General features: G+C 34.7%; 1 protein-coding gene and 1 long non-coding RNA gene across 23 annotated transcripts in view; one reads left to right on the top strand and one right to left on the bottom strand.

Annotated features, from left to right (window-relative positions):
• The window catches only part of LOC105347313 (enolase-phosphatase E1), a 45,018-nt gene that overhangs the window by 5,287 nt on the left and 15,167 nt on the right, over window positions 1-24,564 (top strand). For 3 of the 22 annotated variants that reach the window (XM_066085487.1, XM_066085483.1, XM_066085480.1), the window contains exons 1-3: window positions 10,559-12,970; window positions 13,303-13,383; window positions 17,134-17,197. In XM_066085487.1, the coding sequence (XP_065941559.1) occupies window positions 11,513-12,970; window positions 13,303-13,383; window positions 17,134-17,197 (1,603 nt within the window). In that variant the 5' untranslated portion in view covers window positions 10,559-11,512. The other 19 variants (XM_066085496.1, XM_066085488.1, XM_066085495.1 and 16 more) reach the window with 15 other exon arrangements.
• Window positions 3,466-23,556, bottom strand: LOC105347312 (uncharacterized). Its single transcript, XR_004596361.2, has 3 exons — window positions 23,410-23,556; window positions 15,970-16,053; window positions 3,466-3,896 (listed from the first exon to the last, which is right to left on the bottom strand). It is a non-coding gene; the product is annotated as an uncharacterized lncRNA (long non-coding RNA).

The following is a 24,564-nucleotide window of genomic DNA, read 5'->3' as shown; positions in this document are numbered from 1 at the left end:
TGTTTTCATTGCTTTGTCTGGTGTGGAAATGGGATGATTTGCTGATTTCTGTCTGAGCATGTTTTTCAGGCAGAATATAAACAAGCCATATTGTTAACTAGGAAAAGGGAAGGGTAAGATAAAAGGATGAAGTCATTTCCCTCTCCATCATCACCTGATGGAACAATAGAAAATTATATAGTATTTCAAATAAGAGTTAGTCCCCTTTGCTTTTGGTATAACGTTATAAAATAATGGTGTAATGATGTCTTTTTTTTTTCAATAACAGTAATTGATATGAGAAAAATTAACACCATGCCTGCCATTCATATATACGAATATGAGTTTGAGTTTGATTATTGATGACATTTATGAATGCCTTCAATGTGGAATGGATGAGTAGATTTCCCATGAGACATCATTAATGGTCAGATAGGTGATGATTCATTAATTAATTGCAGGTGAAGGATGGCGTCACAGTTTGATTCTCTCCTCGACTTTGGGGACTCCAATACAGGTGATTCCAAGTCAACAAACAACCAGATGACGGACGATTTCGACCCATTCAGCTCTCCCTCCCCCCTCGATGCCAAGGGAGGCTCGGGGATGGACTTAATGGGAGAATTTAATTTTGATGCTCAGGTAAGGAATGGAAATGCGTATAATTTATCCTATCTAGTAGTGCATTCAGTGCTCTCCAAATGAACTAACTGTCACGATAGGGAATCAAAAACGAAGATGCATGTAATATGAACAATATAACCAATACATATTAAAGACATATTATCTTTTTATAATTAATTTGGTATTTTTTGGCTTGCAAATAATCATTAAGGCTATATTAGACTTCCTTCATGAAAATCTGTCATCTCTTTGGTATAAAGTATTATCATCTCTCTTTCATTTCTTTCATCTTAAGCAAATGTCAACCAAGTCTTTCAGTATTAATGTTTAAATAAATTGAAATAAAAGGATTGTCTTGCCTCTTTCACTATCAGAAATAAAAAAAAAAAAATGCAAAAATCAAGTGCTAATAGAATACTTTGTAATCTTATAAACAACATTAATCTTAATTGGCTGCCATTATGTCCATTGAGGTCCCTTTGAATTCCTGAGGAAAGAGCTGCATGCATGTGGTAGTGAATAATGACAGGATATTTGTTGTAAGGGAGGCAACTCACTGCTGCTGATTCAGAACCTTTTTATCAAGACAGTGACATTGTGAGTCACACACCGTAGATATCTGTTAGGTTCTTGGGTTTTGATAGCTATTAGATAGGTCTAAAGAAGATTGCAAAAAATCCAGTAAAGTAGGCGTAAAAGTCAAGAAAAGCTGTCTTAAAAAGATCCAATAAAAGATTAACATGAACAATGTTTACATTCTGTGATCTTGTGTCAAATTTAGCTTAATTATGTGTTTTAATTCAAACAATGTAAAGTATAAGTACTTGTAAACTCTAAGCAAAATGCTGATATTCAGTGTTTTTAATATCAAATTATACTGTGAGCAGTATTGAACACATTCCTTACTTGACCTAGCTTTCATTCATAGTGAAATCAGTGCAAAGCAATTCATTGAATCATAATTTTAAGTTTTAAGAATAAGTTTTGTAAATGGCTTACCTAATAGTATGTTTCACACTACCATGACTGTTAATTATTTTCATGTTGATCACAATTAAAGCCATAAATGTACAATGTACTGCAAAAGTCTGTAATTGCTAAAATAGAACTTATTTCAATTAATTTGTTAATGAAGTAGACATGTACAATGATATTGTTATAATATAATTTGCTCATCCGTGAACATTTACGCAGTCATATAACATAGGAAATGAATATTTTAGGTTGTAAGAATATTGAAAATCTCCATACGTTTGCTTGTGACACTTTAAATCCTTAAAAATGTAAGGATGGACACCCTTTAAACACACATACTCTGAGTACAGTAGATGTATTTTATTTTTAAAATAATGCCTTTGTATGGGGAGAATGAAGGTATTTACACACATGTAGCAGGAATATAGGAAGTAGCTTGAGGAACAAAACTGTAGTGTGAGCAGTGAACTTGTTCTACTGGTCTAGACATAAGGGTTCCTCCTGTTTGAAGCACCAGCCCTGCAGTAATTACATGTTGCATAATGGCTAAGTGAGAAGTTCTCAAAGAAGAGGTCAGATATTTCCAATCTTTCCTCCCTTAGTGGTGCCTCAGCCAGTGGGTTCACCACTTCTGATGTGTGACCTGAATTTTTAACTCAGCAGTCTAGCATTAAAGAAATGAGTTTTTCTTGCTTCCCATAAGGAGATAAGACTCGGAACCCCCAGGAACCGGGAACTCTACATGATTGGTCCATTGGATATGTAAGTTTCAAGTGCTCTCTCTCAATCCTTCTCTCTCTCTCTGATGTATGTCAGATTCTTCGGTTGTGAGTGAGGAGAGGTTGTTTCTATATTTTGTTGTCCTGAAGGAAATTTATACCTACCTGTCATAAGTGCTGGACCTTTAACTTGTTGACAAACAATAGGTGAGTGGACAGGAGACAAACTCTCAGAGAGGGCGTGTCCCTGGAATTGACCTACTTCTGCACAGTAACACATGTCTACTGAGGGGTTTAACAGTAATTAGGATCGGGGTCTGATTACATTGATAAGTTTGAGCAAGTATTCACTAGCAGACAGATGGGTTGGAGTTCTGTTAATGGGGGTGTCCATGTCCTGTGAAAGGTCAGACTTTGATATTTCCAATTATTACTGACAAGAATTGGAGCAATGTGGTACTCTGTAGTTCCTTTATTTTGGTAGTTCTTGATGAATGTATACCCCTATTATTCATTGTGTTAAAAAAAATGGTATTCTGAATTTGATGCTAGCTAGAATAGCAGGGTTAGTTTATGTTTTCGTTGTTGACATTATGTATTTGTGTGATTAGCACCATTGACTGTAGCACAAATAAGCCAACATATGGACTGAATGTGTTTCTCTCAAAAGAAAATTAATCTTAAATGTCATGTGGTTTTGTCAGAAAATATACATTTGTTTGGAGATCATATGACATAAGATGCCATACTGTTGCATATTGTATGTCAAGTTTGTTTGAAGTATTTTCAACTTAACAGCTTGTAAATTGTATGCTGTCATTTAAGGATCACATATGGTATTACTTCTATTTTTAACAAACATACATGTACCAGTCCATTAGGAAGAGCGTCTATATTGGATGCAGATCACTTTTAAATCGATTGACTGTCTAGCTAATATCTATTGACTAATCACTGAATCTTAGAAATAGGTTATGGATTTGATATTCTGTTAGCTATATTCTGAACTCCCAATGTGCATCTCCAGTAGATATGAGCATAGGGAGATAACACAGGGGTCAATGCCAGTCTGATATCAATATAGTTTAATCTCTTACAGAAAAAAAATCATTTTGCTTACTATAATACAGGGCTACTGTTGTTTGTATAACTAGTTATCTTTCAAATATGATGGTAAATGTCATTTTTATTTTCAGTTTTGCTTTCAGAATAAATATACAGATTACCATTAGTCTCAATAGATGTGCAAATTTTGTCGACATGATAAGATGAAGTAGAAACTTAAAAGATTGCACTTTCTCCCATCAAGTGCAGCATCCCTAACTCACTGAACCTGTGATTGATACACATACAACTTTTGCTGTCAGCATATGGTGTGTGATAAGCCACACTCCCCAGTTCTTCATCCCTGTGAGTCAGACTCCATCAATTTCAGGGAAACTCAGCTGAAATTTTTCTAAGCTGATGCATGACTCCCGTTGTTTCAAGCCTTGGGTTGATCTGCAATCGTCTGGAAGTCTTGATTTTTTACCCCTCTTCATCCTTCACTTGATTCTGTTTTTATTGCCAGCTCGAAGTATTACATAATCCAAAATATCTCTGAAAATTTAAACTGAAATATATATCTCTGCAGGTTGGAGAAGTAAAAATATACAACAAATTTTCTGTAGTTGTTAGATTTAGAATTTTTGTTAGATACGTTAATTTGTGTATTTTCATGGAAATTAGTAATATACGGTACATAGATAAAAAGAAATATTTGAAAGCACTTCCTCTTGAAATGGAGGAGAATAATTAAATAAAGACAGAAGGCGATTCCGGAATTAGCGTTTAAGGTACACGAACGAAAATAAACCCTGTTGTCTCAAAATAGACTCCTAAACAAAGAGAATGTCAGACGGGAATCACTGTTGTGTAAGGATTTGGCAAAGAATGCAGAATAAAAAGACTTGAAATTCCAGAAGTCTGTTTTTAAGCTGACATGTAACTCTCTGTTTGAGATCAGAACTGAATATAGTCATTTAAAAATTAGAACTGGAATTTTTTTTTTGGTGGTTATATTTTAGTTTTGAAACAACTTTTTTCTATGAATTAATAGAATGAAAATTGTTCTTTTGAAAGCTTTTTAGATGAACACTTGATACACTGCTGTACACCCACAAAGACTCTCATTGAATAAGTTCCTCAGAACACATTACATAATTTCCCCTCCCTTACTTCCTGCATTGTATAAGAAATCTTTATTCATTCAGAGAGCAAGAAAGAGACTTTTAGAATGCAATTAACACTGGTTGCACATATTTTCATGATTTAATGAGGTATACATGTGCTTTTGTACTGTAGAGCTGGTAATTGCATGCTGTATTTTTAGACTTGAAACAGTTATTTTTACATTTGTAAAGGAGTCCATGTATGAAGCCATTTGTGTGTAATATAAACATGAAAGTATGAATGCATATTCACTAAAAACTTTTGTTGAAATGCATCACAGTAAATGCATTTTAAAGATCACCAACAAACCCTCCATCCTTTATTTATATATAATCGTCCATACTGAAATAAATTAAGTGCCAAGATTTTCTAGACTGAAGAATTAAATCATAATTGATTAAATCAATTTTACCTTAATATGAAAGCAAACCCCTAAATTGAATAAACCACTTGAAAAAGTAAAAAATAACTTTTAAAAATATTTCACATAAATTTTAGAAAAACATTAATTTTTTAATGCATATGCTGATAGTTTACATTAAAATGACTGATGTCCTTAATAATCAGTTTTAATTCATCTAATTTTATTTAATTTTTATCAGAGAATCATTAAAAAGATTGGAATCGTTTGTCTTCATGATTAATAAGTGTTCTGAAGGTCCCTGGGCAACAGTTTAAACGTCTGGGTGGTAAACATGTAAAGTTCATAATCTATTACGAGCAGTGGTATAAAAGACAAGACAATATTTCTTAATTTATATGGAATGTTGATCTTTATCATGGAGATCCATATTATTAAGGAGTCATCCTTCTAGACGGCTTGTAATTGTTATTTAATGCAATTCATTGTGAGGGCACTACACACAATTGTTAAGTTAATTAACAGAGCAAATGAAATAATTCTTTTAAACATTTATCAATGAAAGAATATAATATGTGAGATTGCGCAGGAGAAAGGAGATTGAACTTGCTCTGTTTTGGTGTGTAAGTATGTAAATTAGGTGTAGTATTGTAACGTAGCCTGTCAAATAACTCTTGTTGAATTGTAATTAATTGTTTAATTATAAGCTCTAGCTGCCACAAGAATTGGAAATCATTAAATATAAATTCAACTGGCATTTTTTTTAAAGAAATCAATCTGAAAGTTGAAAAAATCTTAACAATTACAGAATTATTGCTTTACTGTTCTTTTAGACAGCTTCTGACTGGGCATCAAATGAATGTACTGTTTAGTGTACAAGTTATAAAGTTTTTTATTGACCTGTAAGAAAGTATTGGGTGTATAACTCAGCCTATGATTGATATTTGATATGTTTATTCCCTGACTGACCACAGATCGATGTGCAGACAAGTGACGCTTTCAGAACCAAAAACATACAGTCAAATTCTTGCCCCCTTGTCCCATGGTGAGATAGGTAGCGTTTTCTTTATTTGTTCTGAATTCTTGTCTCTATTAACTATTCTTGGCATTTTTGGTGGAGGAATGTGTAAAGTGAGGGTTGAATACCTGTTAAATGACTTTATTTTCTTGAAAGAACAGGTAAAAAAAAACTACATAGTAAATATATTCTGCGTTTTTATGTTGAGGTGAAGTTACGATTATTTACATTTTTGTCACTTTTTAGGGACGGTGTCAATTTTTCTTACAAGTGTCTTTTTCTTTACTTAATTGTTCCTGCATAACACGAGTGGTTTCATAATTGTACAAAGCAAAAAGATTTTATCTTAGAAGTGTTTTTTTTATGAATGAAGTGTGAAAAGTTTGAGAGGTAAGTTAATGCAAGAATGGTGTCATTTGAGACTGTTTGCTGTAATGGTTCATGCAGATGCAGTTTTCCATTATCTGCCATATGAAAATGAAACCCTCCCTACTATTAAAAGTAAACCCCAAAAGACAAGAATTGAAAATTTCCTATTCTGCATAATATAGGTTTTATATATTACAGACTACCATCAATTTCAATCATTGCATCTACATGAATTGTTAATTGATTTCTCATGTTAACTTTGTGAAATACAAGGTAGATTGCTTCATGATTATGTGATGATTGAAAATGAAAAATAAACCATAAATCTGGTTAAATTCTCTTCTTAAGTCTATATCTTTTCATCTTGATGTAAGCAACTGCATGGCTGAGAAAACTTGCACTATTCTCCATCTGGGTGCTTCAATATATGGTCTGATCTTTCATGCTGTTTTTTAACAGTAAACTTTGTGAGATGAAATTGTCTGTCATACTCTGGTAGGAATTTCAATTATGTGGTTTTCTTGAACTATCCCGCATTCTTTTGGTTGAATGCCACCATCAAATTCCCCATGATGCATTAGACTGTTGATGTTGATAACTGCTTCACGTCTGCTTTCACAAAATCTGATCAAGCAGACTCGGACTACTTCAGATTACACCAGTTTGTAGCTTTTGACAGCCATGATCTAACTGTAAGTAACAGTTCTGTACAAAAGTCAACAGTTTTGTGAATAATGGGAATTAGTTGTGGGGGCAGCATGGTTCGAAGTCTGTGTAGAGATTGCCAGATGTTTTACGTTTGATTTTGATGTAAAATACAGGAGTTAATTGATACAGCATCTGCACATGTCGTAAATATTTTTAGGCAAATGTGATGCTGAAGCTTAACTTTTTTGGTTAATTTTGACAGAATGTAGGTCAAAGAAAGAAGCAGAATCTTTTTTTGTTGTTTCTATTCTTGTAAATTATTTCTCTTGGTTACCGTCTGCTCTGTTGGAGTGATCAGCTTTGAAATGGCTAATATCTGACGTTGTGAAATTGAGCACATCAACAGAAGCGTTTTATGAAACAAATTGGTTATTAAGAATATAAAAATCTTGAGCTAGTTGAGCACATTGTGGAAATAACTGCATGTTATTACAAATAATGTTATTAGATGTTTTATGTAAGTCGAGAGCTTTGTGCAGTTTATGAAAACACTCGGAAAAACAATTTTGCTAAAGAGAGAAAAAAGATATCAGATGAATCATCATGTCTACTGCACGTACAAACATCCAGCCTGATGTATAGTTTTATTTATCATTTCAGTTCAACAGTACTCAGAACTCATCCTCTAATGGTCACGGAGTGTCTGTGAATTCCAGTTCCGATTTAAATCCACTTTACGCCCTGTCTATGCAACAAGACAATATGGAAGATACAGAACCAGTTAATCCTTTATATGACATGAACTCCGTCCCTGAAGTTCAAAAGGGTGATTTGATGATGTCTTCAGGATCTTCAAATCCTATGTATGATTTTTTGTCTTCCGAGGGAACAAATGGTCATGCTGATTCCAATGACCTACTTGGACTAGACTCTTCAAATCAAAATGATGCTCTTCCAAGTGAAGAAAATCAAGTGAATGGTTCCATTGAAAAGGATGCATGTGCCAATCAAAGTGGAGATTTAGAAGGACTAGATCAAAATGGTGGTCAAGCTATTGAAGATCTTGATCCCTTCGGCGTAAATGTTGAAACTACACCTGTTGTTGATGAGCTCTCGACCAAAAATGAATCAATTGAAGAACTCGAACAAGAAAGTGGGTCTTTTGAACAAGAGGGAGGTTCCAGCACCTCCGGAGAACTTCTAGTCGACAGTGATGTATCAAACACAAGGCTTGTTCCAGAGGAGGACATACAAGAAGAAACCACAGAACCAAAGGAGTCTGAGGACCTTTTAGGAGGATCCGTGGAACCTCAGGAGTCTGGGGACCTTTTAGGAGGAGCCGTGGAACCTCAGGAGTCTGGGGACCTGCTAGGAGGAGCTGTGGAACCTCAGCAAACAGATGAAATGAAAGTGGAGGATCCTGTTGAGGAGAATGTGGAACAGGAGGAACAACTTTTGGCAGAAACTGGGGCACCTGTTGAGGTAGAACCACCCATGACAGAATTCGAGGACCAAGGTGAATCTCTGATGGACCCAGGAAAACCAGAGGCAGAGGAGGTTCTGGGAGATTTCTCTCAGACTGCTGAGACCACTGAACAAGTGGAGGCACCCGAAGAGGACCAAGAAATATTTCAACAAGAGGATCTTGTAGAAGTTCAACAAAGTGAGGACAAAATTACTGCTCCTCCTCCACAGCCTGAGGAAGAATTGGAGGAACCCACACCAGAGGAAGCATCAGAACAGATTGTTCAAGGTTGGTGGGGTTGAATATGGGAGTTAGGTCATTTTTAAAAGGGCTTTTTATGTATGATGAGTTCAACTTGGTGGCTTTGTATAACATTATGAATTGATTACAATGTGCAAACTTTCCAACAAAGTCTATTTTGTAAACATTAAACAGATGGTTGCATTAAGAATAAAACAAATGAAAGGTAAATTCAACACTACTAAGTAGCATTAAGATAATGAAAATAACTCGGCTGTGTTAAAATGAAAGAAAGTTCATCAAATTACAGTGTTTCAGCAGGGTTTGTCTTGCCACATATGAAATCTTTTCAATAATTTCTTTCGGATTGTGAGTTAGAAACTGATAAAAAGAAGACTTATATATATAAAGAAAACATTTTAATCTTTTCTATTAGGTGGTGAGATGGGAGCCGATAATAACATGTCTTTGTCTTGTTTTTTTTTTTTTTTACATATCAAACATTTTGATCTTTCCCATTAGATGTTGAGGAGGAGGCTGAGGAGAACATGTCCTCTCCACCCGTCGACCCCCTCCAGTCGGACAGCCTGGTTCAGCCCCTGGTGGAGGAACTGGCCATCACTAGGAGCCCCAGCTCCTCTGAGGGTGAAGTCGAGCAGGTAACACTCAAACATTTCCTGATAATATACATGTGTAGCTGTCATGTCTGTTGCTGTTCAATTTTGTGGAGAAAAGGAGGAATTCTTGTTAATAGGTTTGCAGCGATAAGTTGTGAGACAAGCCTGAATTTTAACAACTGTAGAGCAATGTGTTACACTTAGTTCCTAGGCCTAGCATCTTCATTTTTCATTGTTTAAATTTTAGATATTTCATTTAGTTTTAGTTTTCATGTTCACCATGTCCATTCATAATTAAGATATAGTCCATTTGTAATAAATAAGAAAGAAGGGATAAAAAACAATCAGTTTTACTCTGGGTTGCAAGGCAAAATCAAGGCAAATATTTTATGGTGTATGAACACACTGATCTACCGTTAGTCGCTGTACACTTGGAGTGTTTTATTAGATGTCCTCGTTCTGTCCCCATTTACCGTACTTAAGAGGGAGTTTCTCCCCGATGACACAGGTGCTTGTTTACAAAGGAACATCAGCCAACATTCAGTGTTAACAACCACCACTCAAAACACATATTCTAGCATGGTGAAAAAGTTGTAGTGGATCAAAACGTATGGTGGAAAACAAGTGTCTCACATTGTTGAGGAAATTATCACTGTCTAGATTTCTTGTCAGTGGGTTTTTTAGGCAGGAGAAGGTTTTTAGAGTTACTCCCCTTTTATTTTGTACAATGTTAACAACATGATTAGATATTTAGAGGTAAAACAGGGCATAAACAAATGTATGGGAATATTCCACACATACCAGATAGAAGTTCACTTATTAATGAAGTGGCATGACTTTCATAGATTGTTATAAATGAAACCAAACCCTTCATTAGCATAAATGTTGCACTCAAGTTTTACCACCCTACCTGCATAGTATTAGGCATGGCTTTATCAGTGGAAAACAAAAGTGTGCATTAATTAAAATTTACAGCCATTCATCATATTGCAATATTCATAAGACCATGTCACTTGTGAGAACAATTACACAGCAAAGAGCTTTCATGGTTATAACCAGAGGCAGTTTGTGAAGTCATTGATTACGGTAAGGTATATATTACCTCTCCTGCTAATTAAGGTGAGAGCTGGGTTTGATAGAGACATCATAACGGACTCGGACATCTTTAATCAATACGTTTTACCTGGTTATGTATACATTGGAGGAAAATTAGATGTACCAGACACACCTTGTCAGCTATAGGAAGTGACAGAGGAACAATTTCTCTCTTGCTAAGGAAGAGGAAGATAAAAGTAAATGTGGAAATTGAATAAAAAATCAATGATATGTGTTGTCACTGATAAGGGATTTATCTCATGGTCAAGGTTCAGTTATATTGATGGAAACTCCCTATAGCTGTAAAGAAAAAGATTCCCGTCGACTGACAGTGTACTTGCATTTACCTGATAGTCCAGGTGTGCGGAGAAATATAACATGCATAAATCCTGACCAAGTCTCTCTTTTTTTACATTATTTATACAACAGAGGAAGTGAAATGAACTGTGACCAATAAGTGATGCATTCATGAGTGGGCTGTTACTATATGCAGGTGTTAGTGCATGAAATGACTGAATTGATAACAATTACAAGATGTTATAAGGAGTTGTAATATCTGAACCCTGTGGCTCCGGCATTATTAATGTCAATAAAAGGCCACAGACGAATGACACACCTTCACAGGAAGAATGTGCTTCTCTCTTTAGTGATTGTCCCAACGATTTTGTGAATGTTCATGAAATGTTGAGGTTCGCATGCGACACATTTTTTAACCATATAAGGTGTCAAGTGGTTTAATCTTGTTGGTTAGAACTGCTCGCAGCCGATTAACCGTAGATTCTTTAGGGAAATTAAATGAAGAGTAATAAATTTGCGTTTAGGTACTAAATTATTTATTTGACTATATACTTCTCTGACTTGGATGAAAGCCAGGGTGTAGATACCTAGAGATCACCTTTTGTTCTTACCTGCTGATGTCAGCGACTTAAATGACTGGAGCACAAGGCCCGTGTGAAATGTCTGCCCTAAATATTTTTCCTAAGATTACAGAGCCTCAGAGTTGTAACCTGATCCGGACATGAGACAATATTACATTTATTTTTGTGCAACAGTGTATTATGGGTGTATTTAAAAATGGTTTAAATACATCTATTTTTTTTTCACATGGACTTTTAAATGAAACCCTTCATTTGAGCTCAAGTATAGAGAAACTAAAGGAATAGTTCGGCTTTTGGGACTTAAAAAATCAAAATGGAGGAAGGCAGCAATGGTGCAGACTTAAATAATTCTGACAATGACAGCAGTGATGTGTCCCACCAAAATGGATTCAATAATTCCACCTATACCATGGAAATAGGAATTGCTAAGCTAGACAGTTCTTACTTAGAAAACCATATGCAATGTGCCAAAGCTATGCATACATCTAGTTCACCACAGACTGCAGCTGGGAGGGTCGATTTGTGTGATTTGTCAACAGAGGGTGCCAACCCAACAAATCTACCCCAGAATGTGTATGAAGAAATAGGGGAAGTGTCCAAGGATGGTAACTCTCGGGAGAAATTTAACAGAAGTAGGAGTTTGAGCTCCGAGGATGTTTTTGCCTCTAGTGACTCTGATGATTATTTAGAGCCAGTTTCTTCACCCAAGTCTGTCAATACTGATGATTCATTGCCATGTAGTCCCACCAAAATGGAGGATAATAGTCCCGAAATTTCAAACGATTATGAAGCTTTATCGCCAGCTACCCAAGTTTGTACTAGTTATACCAGTCTCACTTTAAAATCTCCAAATCAAAGTACTGCTGATGACATAAGTGACACCAAAGAGGCAGATATCTATGATAACTGTGATGTTTATAACAACAAAGAAGTACCAAACATCAGTGCTGTAGAAACCAGTGATAACCAATTTGTTGGAAATTCAGAGAAAGCAACCTCAGATGACCATCAGCAGAATGAGAATCTTCTTATTACTGTTGAAGACGAAGCCATTGTAGACAATGAGTTAGGTAGATCCAAGGATGAAGATGAACAAGCGGATGATGAGGTAAGGGATAGCTGTTCTGTGAAAAGTGACCAAGGATCAGTAGAATATCTAGATGATGATATTTCATGTGATATCATCGATGAATTCAAAACTGATGAAAATGTTGAGGATACCAATGAGCATGACAAATGGGATACAATCGATTCTGAGAATCAATGTGAATTGAATTTAGGTGCATTAGAAGCCATAAATTTGATTGAAGATGAGTTGACTAGGAATGAGTTTGTAGGAAAAGTTGATGTGGAGTTGAATTCTCTAAAACTTAGAAACAAAATTGATGAAGACATGAAGGATAGTTCGTCTGTGGCAAGTGTGCAAGGATCCGTTTCATATTTGGATGACATTTCATGCATTACAGATGACAACCTGAGTATCAGTACCGGTAGAGCTGACCAATATTTATCTGAGGTAGACTATAAGGAATTCTCTGAAGAAGGCAATAAGGAGTCCTTAATTGACTCAGAGAGAAAACCAGACTTAAAACAGTACTCAAGGGATGATAACCACACATGCAGCAGTGCTAATTCTGAGTCCGACTTGGATCAAATTCCATCAAATTTAGTCAAAAGACTGTCTCAGCAATTTTCTAAGTCAATGGGTGACTTGAGATATGTGCCATTTCCTTTTGCTGCCAGGAAGGCATCTCTTCCTGGACATTACAAGGTAAAAAAAAAGTCACCAATTGTACAGATAGGTGTAGATCTATTATGGGGGGGGGGGGGGGGGGGGTGGGGTGGGGTGGTAGTGGATGCAGCAGAGCCATTAGCCATTACAATAGGTGTACCAGGTAAAATAGAAGTTTTGAATTCCTCTCAATGACCTTGCCCTGTTAAGAAATCATCAACATCATCATCATCATCATTATCATCATTTTTTTTACGTCAAAACAGCATATATTAGCATGGTTAGTTTCATTACAACGCACTTAAGAAAATGGTGATTGTTGCATGCTGAGTTGTACTGGATGTTTTTGTTGTAATTTCGCATGTCTATAGGTGACCTACAAGTCATCCACATTCCTAATCTTTTCTCCAAACTCCATGCAAGAGAGACAATTTGTGTATGAACCAAGCCTAGTAAGTATGCAGCAGAATATATGCATGCCTGAATTAAGCTCACTATATGCGTTTCTGCTAGTTTGAAAATATCACATCATTATTAGATGTGTATATAAACAAAGAAACCAAAACTAACCGCCTATATATTATAATTAAGAATGACAGATAACTAGAAGTAAAACAGACACAAAGATGCTTTTTTGATAGAACTAACTTGCAAAAATAATTGCATTATAAACCATTTTTCACATTAAGGATATATTTGGGCAAACAAATTTTTAAAAGGAGATAAGAGATCCTAATGTAAGAATAGAAATAGAAGATATAAGGGGATTAACTGACTTTTAGTGTAGCCATAGACTAATTAATTAGATTACTACTTAACTGAACTCTAGCATGGATTAATGTTGAATTAAAGCCTCGCTTTGCATTGTCCAGGGTTTTTGTCAATACACGTTTTTATCAAAGTTGGACCATATTTGCACATTTCATGTAACATATGATTTGAATTGATTTTCTGTTGTTCATGTCCAAAACTCATGTGAAATATTGATGTAATAGGCGTTAATTTTCTCCGTGTACAATGAAGTACGTATAAGGCTGTAGAAGGTAGAAACTGTAAAGCCATGTTGGTAGCTTTGGGATTTTTTGTGGCTTATAGTACTCCAAAGGTAGGTGATTGTGGTGCCTTATAAGTATTTTAAACTTTAGAATGAATTTACATTTTTTTTATTTTACAAGAATAGACTTAGCCTTGTCAGAATAAATCGGAGCCAAACCCCCCCCCCCCCCCCCCCCCATCTTTTGGTATTATATTTTGGATGATGCTATCTGTTAAACTTGTAAGTTCTTGTATAGAGAGATCAACATTAAAGTACATTTACAAAAAAATCTTTCAAAAATATTCAAATAATTTGTGTAACATTATCTACATTTCCACTGTCTATCTGTTTTCAATGAAGATGAAGGCTTTAAAACGATCATTTATCAGGTCTAGGCAACCTCCGTTTTTGGAGGATAGCTCAATTTCAAGATGGCTGCTGATTTTTACCATATATGGAAAGTCACTTTGCATTGTGGGTGAAATTATCCTCCATTTTTGGAGGATAGCATGGGTATATTTCAAAGGCTTCGTGCATATCTTTAATGAGAAAATGCAAGCACCAGACCATGTGGGAATTAAAGTTAAGGAAATAAACTAATGATTGTATGCGGCGATTTGAAATTCTATGTATAGTATTTTTACAATATGCTTTGAAAAAGTGTACTTCCTGTGTTCAGTTTTACAAATGACATAGACTATTTACATCTGTTTCATTTAATAAAAATCACAGAATAGTGATGTTTATTCCTCATTAAAAAATTAATGAGTTCATTCACGTTTAGAGACACATAATAGATATCTTGATCTGCTATATTGTACATGTACAAAGTAAATGTTTGCATATACCTTAGGAACTTTGTAGCTCTTATTCTAATTAATTCACATGTTATTAAGTATCATTTAAATTTAATCCCTTCACACAAAAAGACATTGTTAAATTTTATTGATCAAAATGATACCATTTATAGATATCAATTATCCTGAATATTGAAAAAAATGTGAGAGTCTTCACATAAAATATTTTTCTTTAAAATCAGCCCTGCAATTATTTAAACTTAAATATTTATTAAATATTATCAATAAATATAATTAATAATAGCTAAATAAGGTCATATTTTTATTGTCTAATAATTATATTTTATTCATAGTTAACTCCCTTTGAAAAAAACAGAGTTAAAACGGAGGTTGCCTAGTCCTGTTTATTAGTTGTTCTTAATATGAGAAACAAACACAATTAAAGTATATTATTTATCAACACATACACATCAACAACATTTTTGGGATTCAAAATCCTGAAACATCTAAACTTTAAGGATTTCTCCCCAATTTCTAACAGGTATTATACAAGGTTGTGCAACACACAAGACTTTAAATTTATAGGACTGGGTATCGCATATTCATCATGTCAAGCTTATTTTGCATGAAAGGTCTCAATTTCTAAATATCCACTGCTGTGAGAAAATCACAAAAATTCAGCAAATATCTATCATTTTAAATGTTTTCCTGTTTTGCTATATTTCAGTTCAGGGAAAAGTGCAGAAAAGTATAACATGAATCTAATCCCACACAAAACAAAAAATTAACCCAATAACTGTGGAACTGTAACTCAAACAGTGAGTGATGTGGCCCATGGGCCTCATGTATCTTGGGATTTCAGTAGGGAATTGCTAACTAATGGATCACATTGCATATCTACATCAGATGTTTTTGAAGTAGATTTGTTTTTTTGCCTTATTCACATATTTATATGTAAAATTATACACATATTCTGTTTCTAAATATTCTGCCTAAACTGATGATGCTATATATAACATGTATAAAGAAAGTGTGCATCAATCATATCAGTATTTTTAATTTGCTTTCTTAATACCTGGTAATCATCTTGATATATGCATTATACATTTAAACACATTTTTCAATTCTTTGCTTCATTATCAATATTTTTATATACAATTAACTTTATATATAAAAGTCTTTTCTAACAAAATAAGTGTACATACCTTTTCATGCTTTTCAAGAGAGTTACTTCCCCCTTACTCCTTCCATCACTCTGACATTCGGAGTGTAACTACCGTTACCTGATACTGTAACATACAAGTGTTATGTCATCCATAATTTTTCTTGGCTTGGGATCTTAGGGGTAATTCTGAACTCTTAGAATAATGTATTAACAAATAGCTGCAAATGGTTAAGATAACAAATAAATTATAGGCAACCATGTAATTGAATTCTTTAAAAATTTGGAATTTAGCAGCAAAGGGAGTTTTTTAAATCAATTCCTGTTGGCATATTTATTAGAAAAAGAAGAAATCTGTGAGAGGCATCCTAATGGGAGCCTCCATACATTCCATTCACCTGATGTAAAGATAATTAAATGAGAAGGTAGTTGTCTCCCTTTGTGATTTTGGCAAGCATCACTCAGTGTGTAGCTGATGTTGGGGCACTGATCAGAAACATAGGCAAACACTTCCCCATAGCTTCCTCATTTCTTAGGGGTTAATAAAAAAAAAAAACCTCTTCACCTTACTGATTGAAAAGTCCTTGCTCTGGGGTACTGTAGGAGGTATAATAGTTCTGGTAACAACTGGCTCGGAGTACAGAAGAGGGATTCAACAGATAGTTATGATGAATGTTATTTATAGCTTGTTTTGAAGCCCCTTTCAACAAAATATTTTCTCTCCTGATGTGTCTGTGCACAAGTCTTGTCAGTGGATCTCAGAAAGTAGGAAAGTGAATACTAGTGCTTAGTTCAGGTGTACAGATTATAGTGAATTCATAGGAACTGCTTATTAAGACTGACTTTATTAACCTGTGTATTAACTGCGGACATTATTTTCCTTGTTATTTTGTTGTGAAATTAATTTTTATTGCAAATTATGGCTTCAAAATTTGGAGCTTCTTTGAAATCTGTTGGAAAGCCATCCTCTTCATCTAAGTTTTCAAAAGAAGAAAAGGGAAAAACCTCAGTAACTTTAAAGTCTTCAAAAGATACTAAGAGTGAAAAGATTTCTGGTAGTACTGTAGCATCTAAATCTAAGGAGGAAGAGAAAGCTAAGGGCAATGTAGCTGCTAAACCAGAAGAAAAGGGGAAGGTTAATGTAGCATCTAAGTCCTCTAAACCAGAACAAAAGGGAAAACTAAGCATTTCTTCTAAATTTTCAAAGGAAGAAGAAAAGGGACCAAAAGGACAGAAAACCACAAGAACCAAAGAAGAAGAGACAAGAGTTGGTAAGTACAAAAATCAGTACTGTTCAATGATACATACCAGTATATTGTAGTATTTTGTACCATGATAAAATATTGACTGAGAGAGAGACTTGTGTTTTAAGGTGAGTAACAATTGCAGTATCATGTTACAATCCCTGACTATATACAAGAGATCAATGCAGAAGACAGGATTGATTGATTCTCAAAAACCATGTAACTATCAGCTGGAAAGATGGAGGAATTGGTTGTATTCTTACTCTGTTGGTAATAGTGATAGGCAAACAGACCCAGTCAGCAATGATGTTGAAAATAGCAATATAGAAGGACATCTCTTTATTTATACAATGTACTGCTTTAGTTGAAATTCTTCCTATAGATGTGGTTTTACTAAGTATGAATATTTAAAAGGATGATTACAAATACAGTCAAACCCTCGTTATCTCGAACTAGATGGGACTGGTTAAAAAAAATCGAGATATCCGAGTATTCGAGATATCCGAGTATGCGAGATATCAAGGGTAAAATACATAAAGTTAAAGTGTTTGGGACTTACAAATCACTTCGACATATCCATTGTATTCAAGATATCGGTGTTCGAGATACCAAAGTTTAATTGTATACTGTATTGATGTGAACTTAGAGCCAAGAATCTCATACAATATGGGAGTAGTAGAGATTTTTGTCAGAGTGAGCTCCAAGTACTGGTATTATTATATGACACATGTAGGTGGGTTTTGTTGCTGTGAGTGGGTATAATGCTGGTAAATTCGTGAAACAAATGAATCTGCTGGAAATAATTAAAACCTCAAATGAACACAGCTTGGAGAGAAGCTCAAGAGTTCAGAAGCTGCAGAGACTGAGGATGTGAAATTGTTGTAGAAATTCCTCATCTCCACATTTGAAATAGGATAACTTTTGTTAATCATCCCCACAGCATCGATTTTTGCAATGATTGTCAGTAATTATGATGAAGTTTTTCTATGCAAAAAGTTTCTAAGAATGTCGACTTTGATTTATGTGAATTTGATTTTAAATGAAAAGAATAGAATTTACAGTAGTTATTATAAGTAGCTAGATTTAGTGTATCTGAATTAGTGAAATATTTTGAAAAATCATTGCATAAATGTGAGGCACATTCTCATTGCGATGAAATCTTTCATCTCCTTGGATTCATGCTCCCAACAGTGTCAGACTGTGTAGGCGGTAGGCTAGAGATTCTGCAGTACTTACATGCCATGTTTTGCATGCTTCTGAATCAGCATCAAGTCATAAAACAAAGACATTTAGTACATGCACCAGGGAATAAGTCTAATAAATAATTTGGTTTTATAATTACATTATCTAGATTATATTCAAGAGAAATTAATGTGTCTCTTAATTTACATGTAGGTCACCTGCATGTTTGGAAATTTTGGACAGTTTCATTTTCGGATGATAAAGAAATGTCAACATCATAGATAAGATAATGAAGGAGAACGTGCAGTTAGAATTACATAATTATCTTTGCGCATACCAACTTTATTTTGTGATTGCAGTTTTCCACACAACACAATGAAATGATAGTGATTATAGCCAGTATAATACATGAACTTCAGAGCACAACGATAGTCATGCAGGCATAGACCTGTCCTCCATATTTAAACATCCATAAGAAAACTCAAACACCTTGTGTTTTTTATTTGCTTAAAGTTTTTACGGCTATATAATCAAATTCACTTTATCCTGCCTTTTTTTTCCACCTTCGCCTTATTGGCTACATAGGTTTTAAGTGTAAACAAGTTGACATTTTCAAAGATTTGCTGAGTAGTGCATTTTATTATTCACTTTTCACTGGCCTAGATTGATTTTATATATACCCATATATAACCCTCATGCATATGTTTTAGCTAGTGTAAGGGGACCTGGAATAAATTATCAATCCATCCAGATCACTTCTGTACAACCATTTTGTGCCAAACAAAAGCTCTGCAAATAGTCCACTAAAAATGCAATACACATTTTATCTACATCTTATCAATGGGTAATCCACTCATTGAAAGCATATGAATCTATCAATGGATCGATTATCAATTATTAATGTCCTAAGGGGCTAGGTAAGGTCAAAGTTCAACCTTATTGTCAAATTTAGCCTACACCTTTCAAGAAAAAAAATGTACATAGCAGTTCACTTGACTGCATGGATGGCTAGCCGTGTTTTGAATGGTCGTTTCTGAATTTAAAAGACTTAGAATTCTAAATTGGATTATCACCTGCTGTTTACACTTTTGAAAAAGAAAGTTGGATTTGAGAAGTTTGGAAACATTACTAGTGCGGTGACACCTCTTTCACGGCTCTATGGTGTGTTCAATCACGGAACTACTATGTTGGGGGACGTAGAGTTTGAGCAAGGTTAGTCTGGAACTTCTTGGCAACATTAATTGACCTGCCTAAAAACAGGTGGCATCTTGATTTTGTGTTCACTAGCCCTCCTCTATTCATCAGTATGTTTAATTGTGTATGTAAAGCATTATATGTTTTTATAAAAGAACATGAAGTGTGAGAATGTTTGGTTATGAAATGTTTTGGGGGTGTGTAATGGAGTAATGATGTGCCTTGCTCCTCTGAAATACACATTTAAGAATTTCACCTGAATTGTCACCTGTGAGTCAGATGAACGTGTATTCCTACTGTGTTTTATGTTCAGTAAAAACCTCTTCAGATCTCCACAAATTTGCATTCAATAATACACCATACTTTTTCTGTGGTAATTATGGTAATTTAATTATTTGTAAAGAGGAAGTTGTTGCAATGTCTTAGAGATTCATCATTTAAAAACCGGTGTTAGTGGAACCATGTACTGGTATATGTTAGTTTGTGCCAGATATTTATTTAATTGCATTCAATATAGTGTTTATTAAAAACTCAATTAAATTGCATGTTAGACTGAAGTGTTATCAATGGCCTTTTATACGATTAGTGGTTTTTGAGTAAACTTAGCAGTAAAGAAATAGAGATACAATGGTTCTATTGAAAAAAAATGCACTCTCACGTTTAATGAAAGGTCAAGGCTACATAGATGCATTTCATGTATATACATGCAGTATATATGCAATTCAGTTAAAACTGTTTAATGTTAAATTTGAACCAATAAAACTTTGAAATCAAGCTTGGGAATGAGATTTTCAATTATCATTATAATGACTCATTTAGGATTATCCATTCACTGAAGCAGTTTTCTTTTAAGGATTTTTAAAATATTCAACTGGTAACTACTTTCCCACAGTTTGTAATTCCCAGAGGGAGAATGTTTATAATCATATGAAAGGTACAAAAAACAAACAAACAGGGAGTTCATCTCGTCATTGCATGACCACTAAAAGGACACCTCAAATAAGGGTCAGGTGTCAGGTGCAAGTGTTTTCATTTAAACTAATTATAAAGCTTATCAAAAATTCAAAATAAGTACTCAATAAAAATAATAAATTCAAAGCTGCTAGAGATGAAAAAAATGGTTGTTTATTATAGCCATAAGCTTTACCAAAAATCTAAGGAAGACCCAATCTTAGCTCAAATGTATTATCTGTTACCAGCAGAATATTGGAATTTGTCTGTTGTGATGTAACCAGTGTCTCAAATTTTACATCCAAAAATTCTGCAAAGACTATGGGTCATAGAGCAGTAAATGTACCCCTGTTGTCACTGACAATTCAAGGAGTTCTTTAACATACTGATGAATGATGATCAAGTTGACAACTTGTTTTGGATGTTTGTAAATATAATTTTGGCAGTTGAAATACATGTAGAATTACATTCTTCATCTTCATGAAATATCCAAGCAAATATCTCATATTGGGCGAGATTTTGCCAGTCTCTTATCTAGCACAAATTTTCACCTGTCCCAGGTAAAGTTTACAACACTGGTACCGCATTCTGTGAGGTACTGAAGTCATTGGAAAGCTTACTGTATGATTTATTTGTACATTATATCATGTGCTTTCATCATTAATTTTTGAGGAAGTGGATTTTCTTTCATACATCAAAGTGCCAGTTTCAGTGATATTTGTTCTAAGTACATTTTCGTCCATTAGGATTGTGAATATATCCTTTGGGAAACCAGTACAAATTTTAAAAAGCTGTTCAGTTGAAATATTGATCATTGATCTGCAATGGTTGGGGTTTTTATGATGTGTTGGACAGTTGTATAGTGATTTCCAACACGTGCTGAAAGATCTTTGTAAAAGCATTTGGTGATAAACGTAATGAATGTATTGTATTCACTTTTTGAAATCAATATAGAAAGAGGATTTACCATTACTTACCAAGAAATATAAATGCGGCTGTGTATACATGTACATATGTTGCCTGAGTAATGGTCGGTATTTCAAGGAGACACATTTTTCATGTCAACAAATTAGCATTTTGAATGAGAATGGAATCTTAAACAGTGGAGGGCCATCTACATATTATCTTTGCCATTAATGTGTGGGAGACCTTATAACACGGGCTGAAATTCATCCAAAGGGCTGTCCATCATTATACACCTGCAAGACTCTATTACCTTCTGAATGTGACTGCACATAGCATTAGATGAAGTGAATTTCAACACACTGATAAGTGACTGTTAACAACACTGCTGTGATTCAAAGCTGTGGATGTTTTGAGGTGGGGCTACTGTCATTGTATTGAGTAAGAATAGACTGTAATCTAAAGCCTAGGGGCCCAGACCATACAGCCAGCAGCCACGATCAACCATTCTGTGGACTTTTATTTGTGTGTATTGCCGCAAACGGTGTAAAGGACATAACAGTCTATTTGCAGTGACATAGTTAGCGTCCAGGCTTATCTCAAAAGTTTTACTGAAGTACAAGGAATTTTCTCCACTTTTTTGTTACCTTTGGTTGATGGGTAGTGTTTTGCTAGATGTAAGCAATGTCTGTTGTGGGTCATCTCTGATTTAATCTCCATATCAACATGACAAGCCTCCGATCGCCGGGTCATAAAGCTGGACTTCCCGCCTGGTACAATGGATACATTCACCAATTCCGAACCACTTCCTTGCCTCGTACCAAAAAGGAACGGGAACAACTGTTCTGTATCATGGCCGATGAAGGTAATGGAGAAATTGACATTTTGACATCCTCTAAGCTTTTTTTCGCTGTCCTAATGTAGTACTGTGTACCAGTAAATATGCTTACTTAGGTAGTTTTTTGTATGTTTACTTTTTGTTTTGGTTGGAGGATTTCTCAATTTCATTAAAAGAATTAGACAAGAGATGCAGAGTTTAGAAACGCAGTGAAATGGAAACTATGTTTTTTTATAATTATCATTGGAATGTTTGTACATTTAGTTCATGTTCATTAAATTTTGTAAAACTCATACTGTCTGTAGATATAGTGCTCAATCCATTGAAACTATTGGAATCTTTTGTGGATTGCCAATTAACATAAATGACACTTATGGTTGTTGGCAGAACATTAAAGCAAACATTAAGTTGATTAAGCTTCCATCCGTCATACTTGCTAGTATGTACATGTATTACACAACAGAAGTCTTGTTTGTCTTTTCAAAGTACTGTACAGAATTGGTCCAGAATGAACAGGTTATATGTGAACAGATTTTCATTAAGTACAATTTTAGCTCTTCCCAGACAACCAATTAGAACAATTGGTGGGCATCCATTATCCTCCACATTTTCGGGAGAACCTTGAGAATACATGTACTCAGTAATTCAGGCTAGTCCTGTATGTCGCAATAAAATTTCAATTAGGAGCAGCGTTTTTTGAACACTGGTTTTCAGTATTGATGTATTTGTACAATTTTAGCTTTTGTTTCACATAAAGATTCCTCTCCAGCCCACATCATGAAACAGCTTGAGCAAAGTAATATATATATACACCATACTGAAGGCACAAAGTGCTTGAGCTTTTAATGGACAAATGTATTTAGGAAAAAGGAAAGGCAGGATGAAACAAAAGGCATTGTTTTGATGTTGCATTACATACTTATAGATACTGATTAAATCATGTATGAAAAAGGCAACGAAATCAGCTGAAAACAATATCAAAGAAGAGGTGATCCTTCTGATCAAGGAACAATGAAAAGGGGGGCAGGGTTTCAGCATTAGCTAGTGTAACACTGGCTCAGTAGACATTACATGAAAGTACCTGTATATCTCTTATTTAATCTTTTCTATTGAATAGTAGCGGTTTTCATTGTTATTATTACTTCATAGAGATAACAGATGAAATACTAACCTGCTTCAATCAGACAATCCTGTAAATCTATGGGAGATAACCCCACACTGTGTTAAACAGAGAGGCTGACCCTCCATCTGTTAGCTCAGCATCAGATTAATTAATCTCCTCCATATGTTAAAGAGAATGTTCCACAAGTACTTTGTCAGTATGTGATGCAACCAGTGGTGTTATTTATCACAATACAGTTTTATGTAAAGATTTTTGAAGTATTTCCTTTTTTGTGTTCACTCTTTCTTGGATTTCATTGAGAAACTTGGAATATTTTTATCAGGAGATACCTTTCTGGGATTATTATGATATTTGAAATTGCATATTTCATCATCTACCAATTGTAAATCAAGGAATCTTGAATCTTACTAAATGTACAAGTGGGAGATTCATTGACTTAGTACTTATGGAGTCCGGCAGTGTAACAGAGCAAGCTACTGCAGGTACTCAGGTCTCTAAAAGGTCCAGTTGGTACTCTGGGTACGTCCATCATATGACAAGCAGCACTGGACAGACAAGACGTCTGAGTGGGGTGCATGATTTCTGGGAAGGGGGTAAGTAATGGAGGAGGCAGGAAGGAGAGGATATACTTAGGCTAAATATGCCTGTTGTCCAATCCAATTGAATTTATTCAATAAAATATGTTTAAATTAAAAAAAAAGATTTAAATTAGGAGGCAGGAACAAGGAAGGTACATCCTTATAATGTAGGTATATCGGTAGCTGGTTGGGTTACGATCACTTCCTTAGTTGTTGTTATTCAGGTAGCTGTTGTTTGGTTTTCTTTCTGGAGAAAATCTTTTTTTTTGACTGATGGTATATGTATGGTCTATACATTTATTCCCTGAGTAAATTAGTGAATGGTTTATGAAGTGTATGGTGTATGGTATCAATATGAATACAACCAACAGGAATACAACCAGTTTTGCTTTTCTAGCTTATTAGTGTGCTACTTGCAGTGGTTTTATCAATTTCTGTTGCACATCAATTTTCGTGGATTTCGTTGTTGAGTCGATCCATGAAATTAAATGTACATCAAATGAAGCACTCATTAGGTATGAGCCAACAAATGTTATTGATGTGATTATTGTTTATGAAGTTACTTGTCCTGAAAACAGTGAATTTAATTCATCATATCTACAAAGATTGATGCTAACCATTATAT

The sequence above is a fragment of the Magallana gigas genome, chromosome 5 (assembly GCF_963853765.1).
Source record: "Magallana gigas chromosome 5, xbMagGiga1.1, whole genome shotgun sequence".
NCBI classification, from domain to species: Eukaryota; Metazoa; Mollusca; class Bivalvia; order Ostreida; family Ostreidae; genus Magallana; species Magallana gigas.
This window is presented reverse-complemented; position numbering and strand designations above follow the sequence as displayed.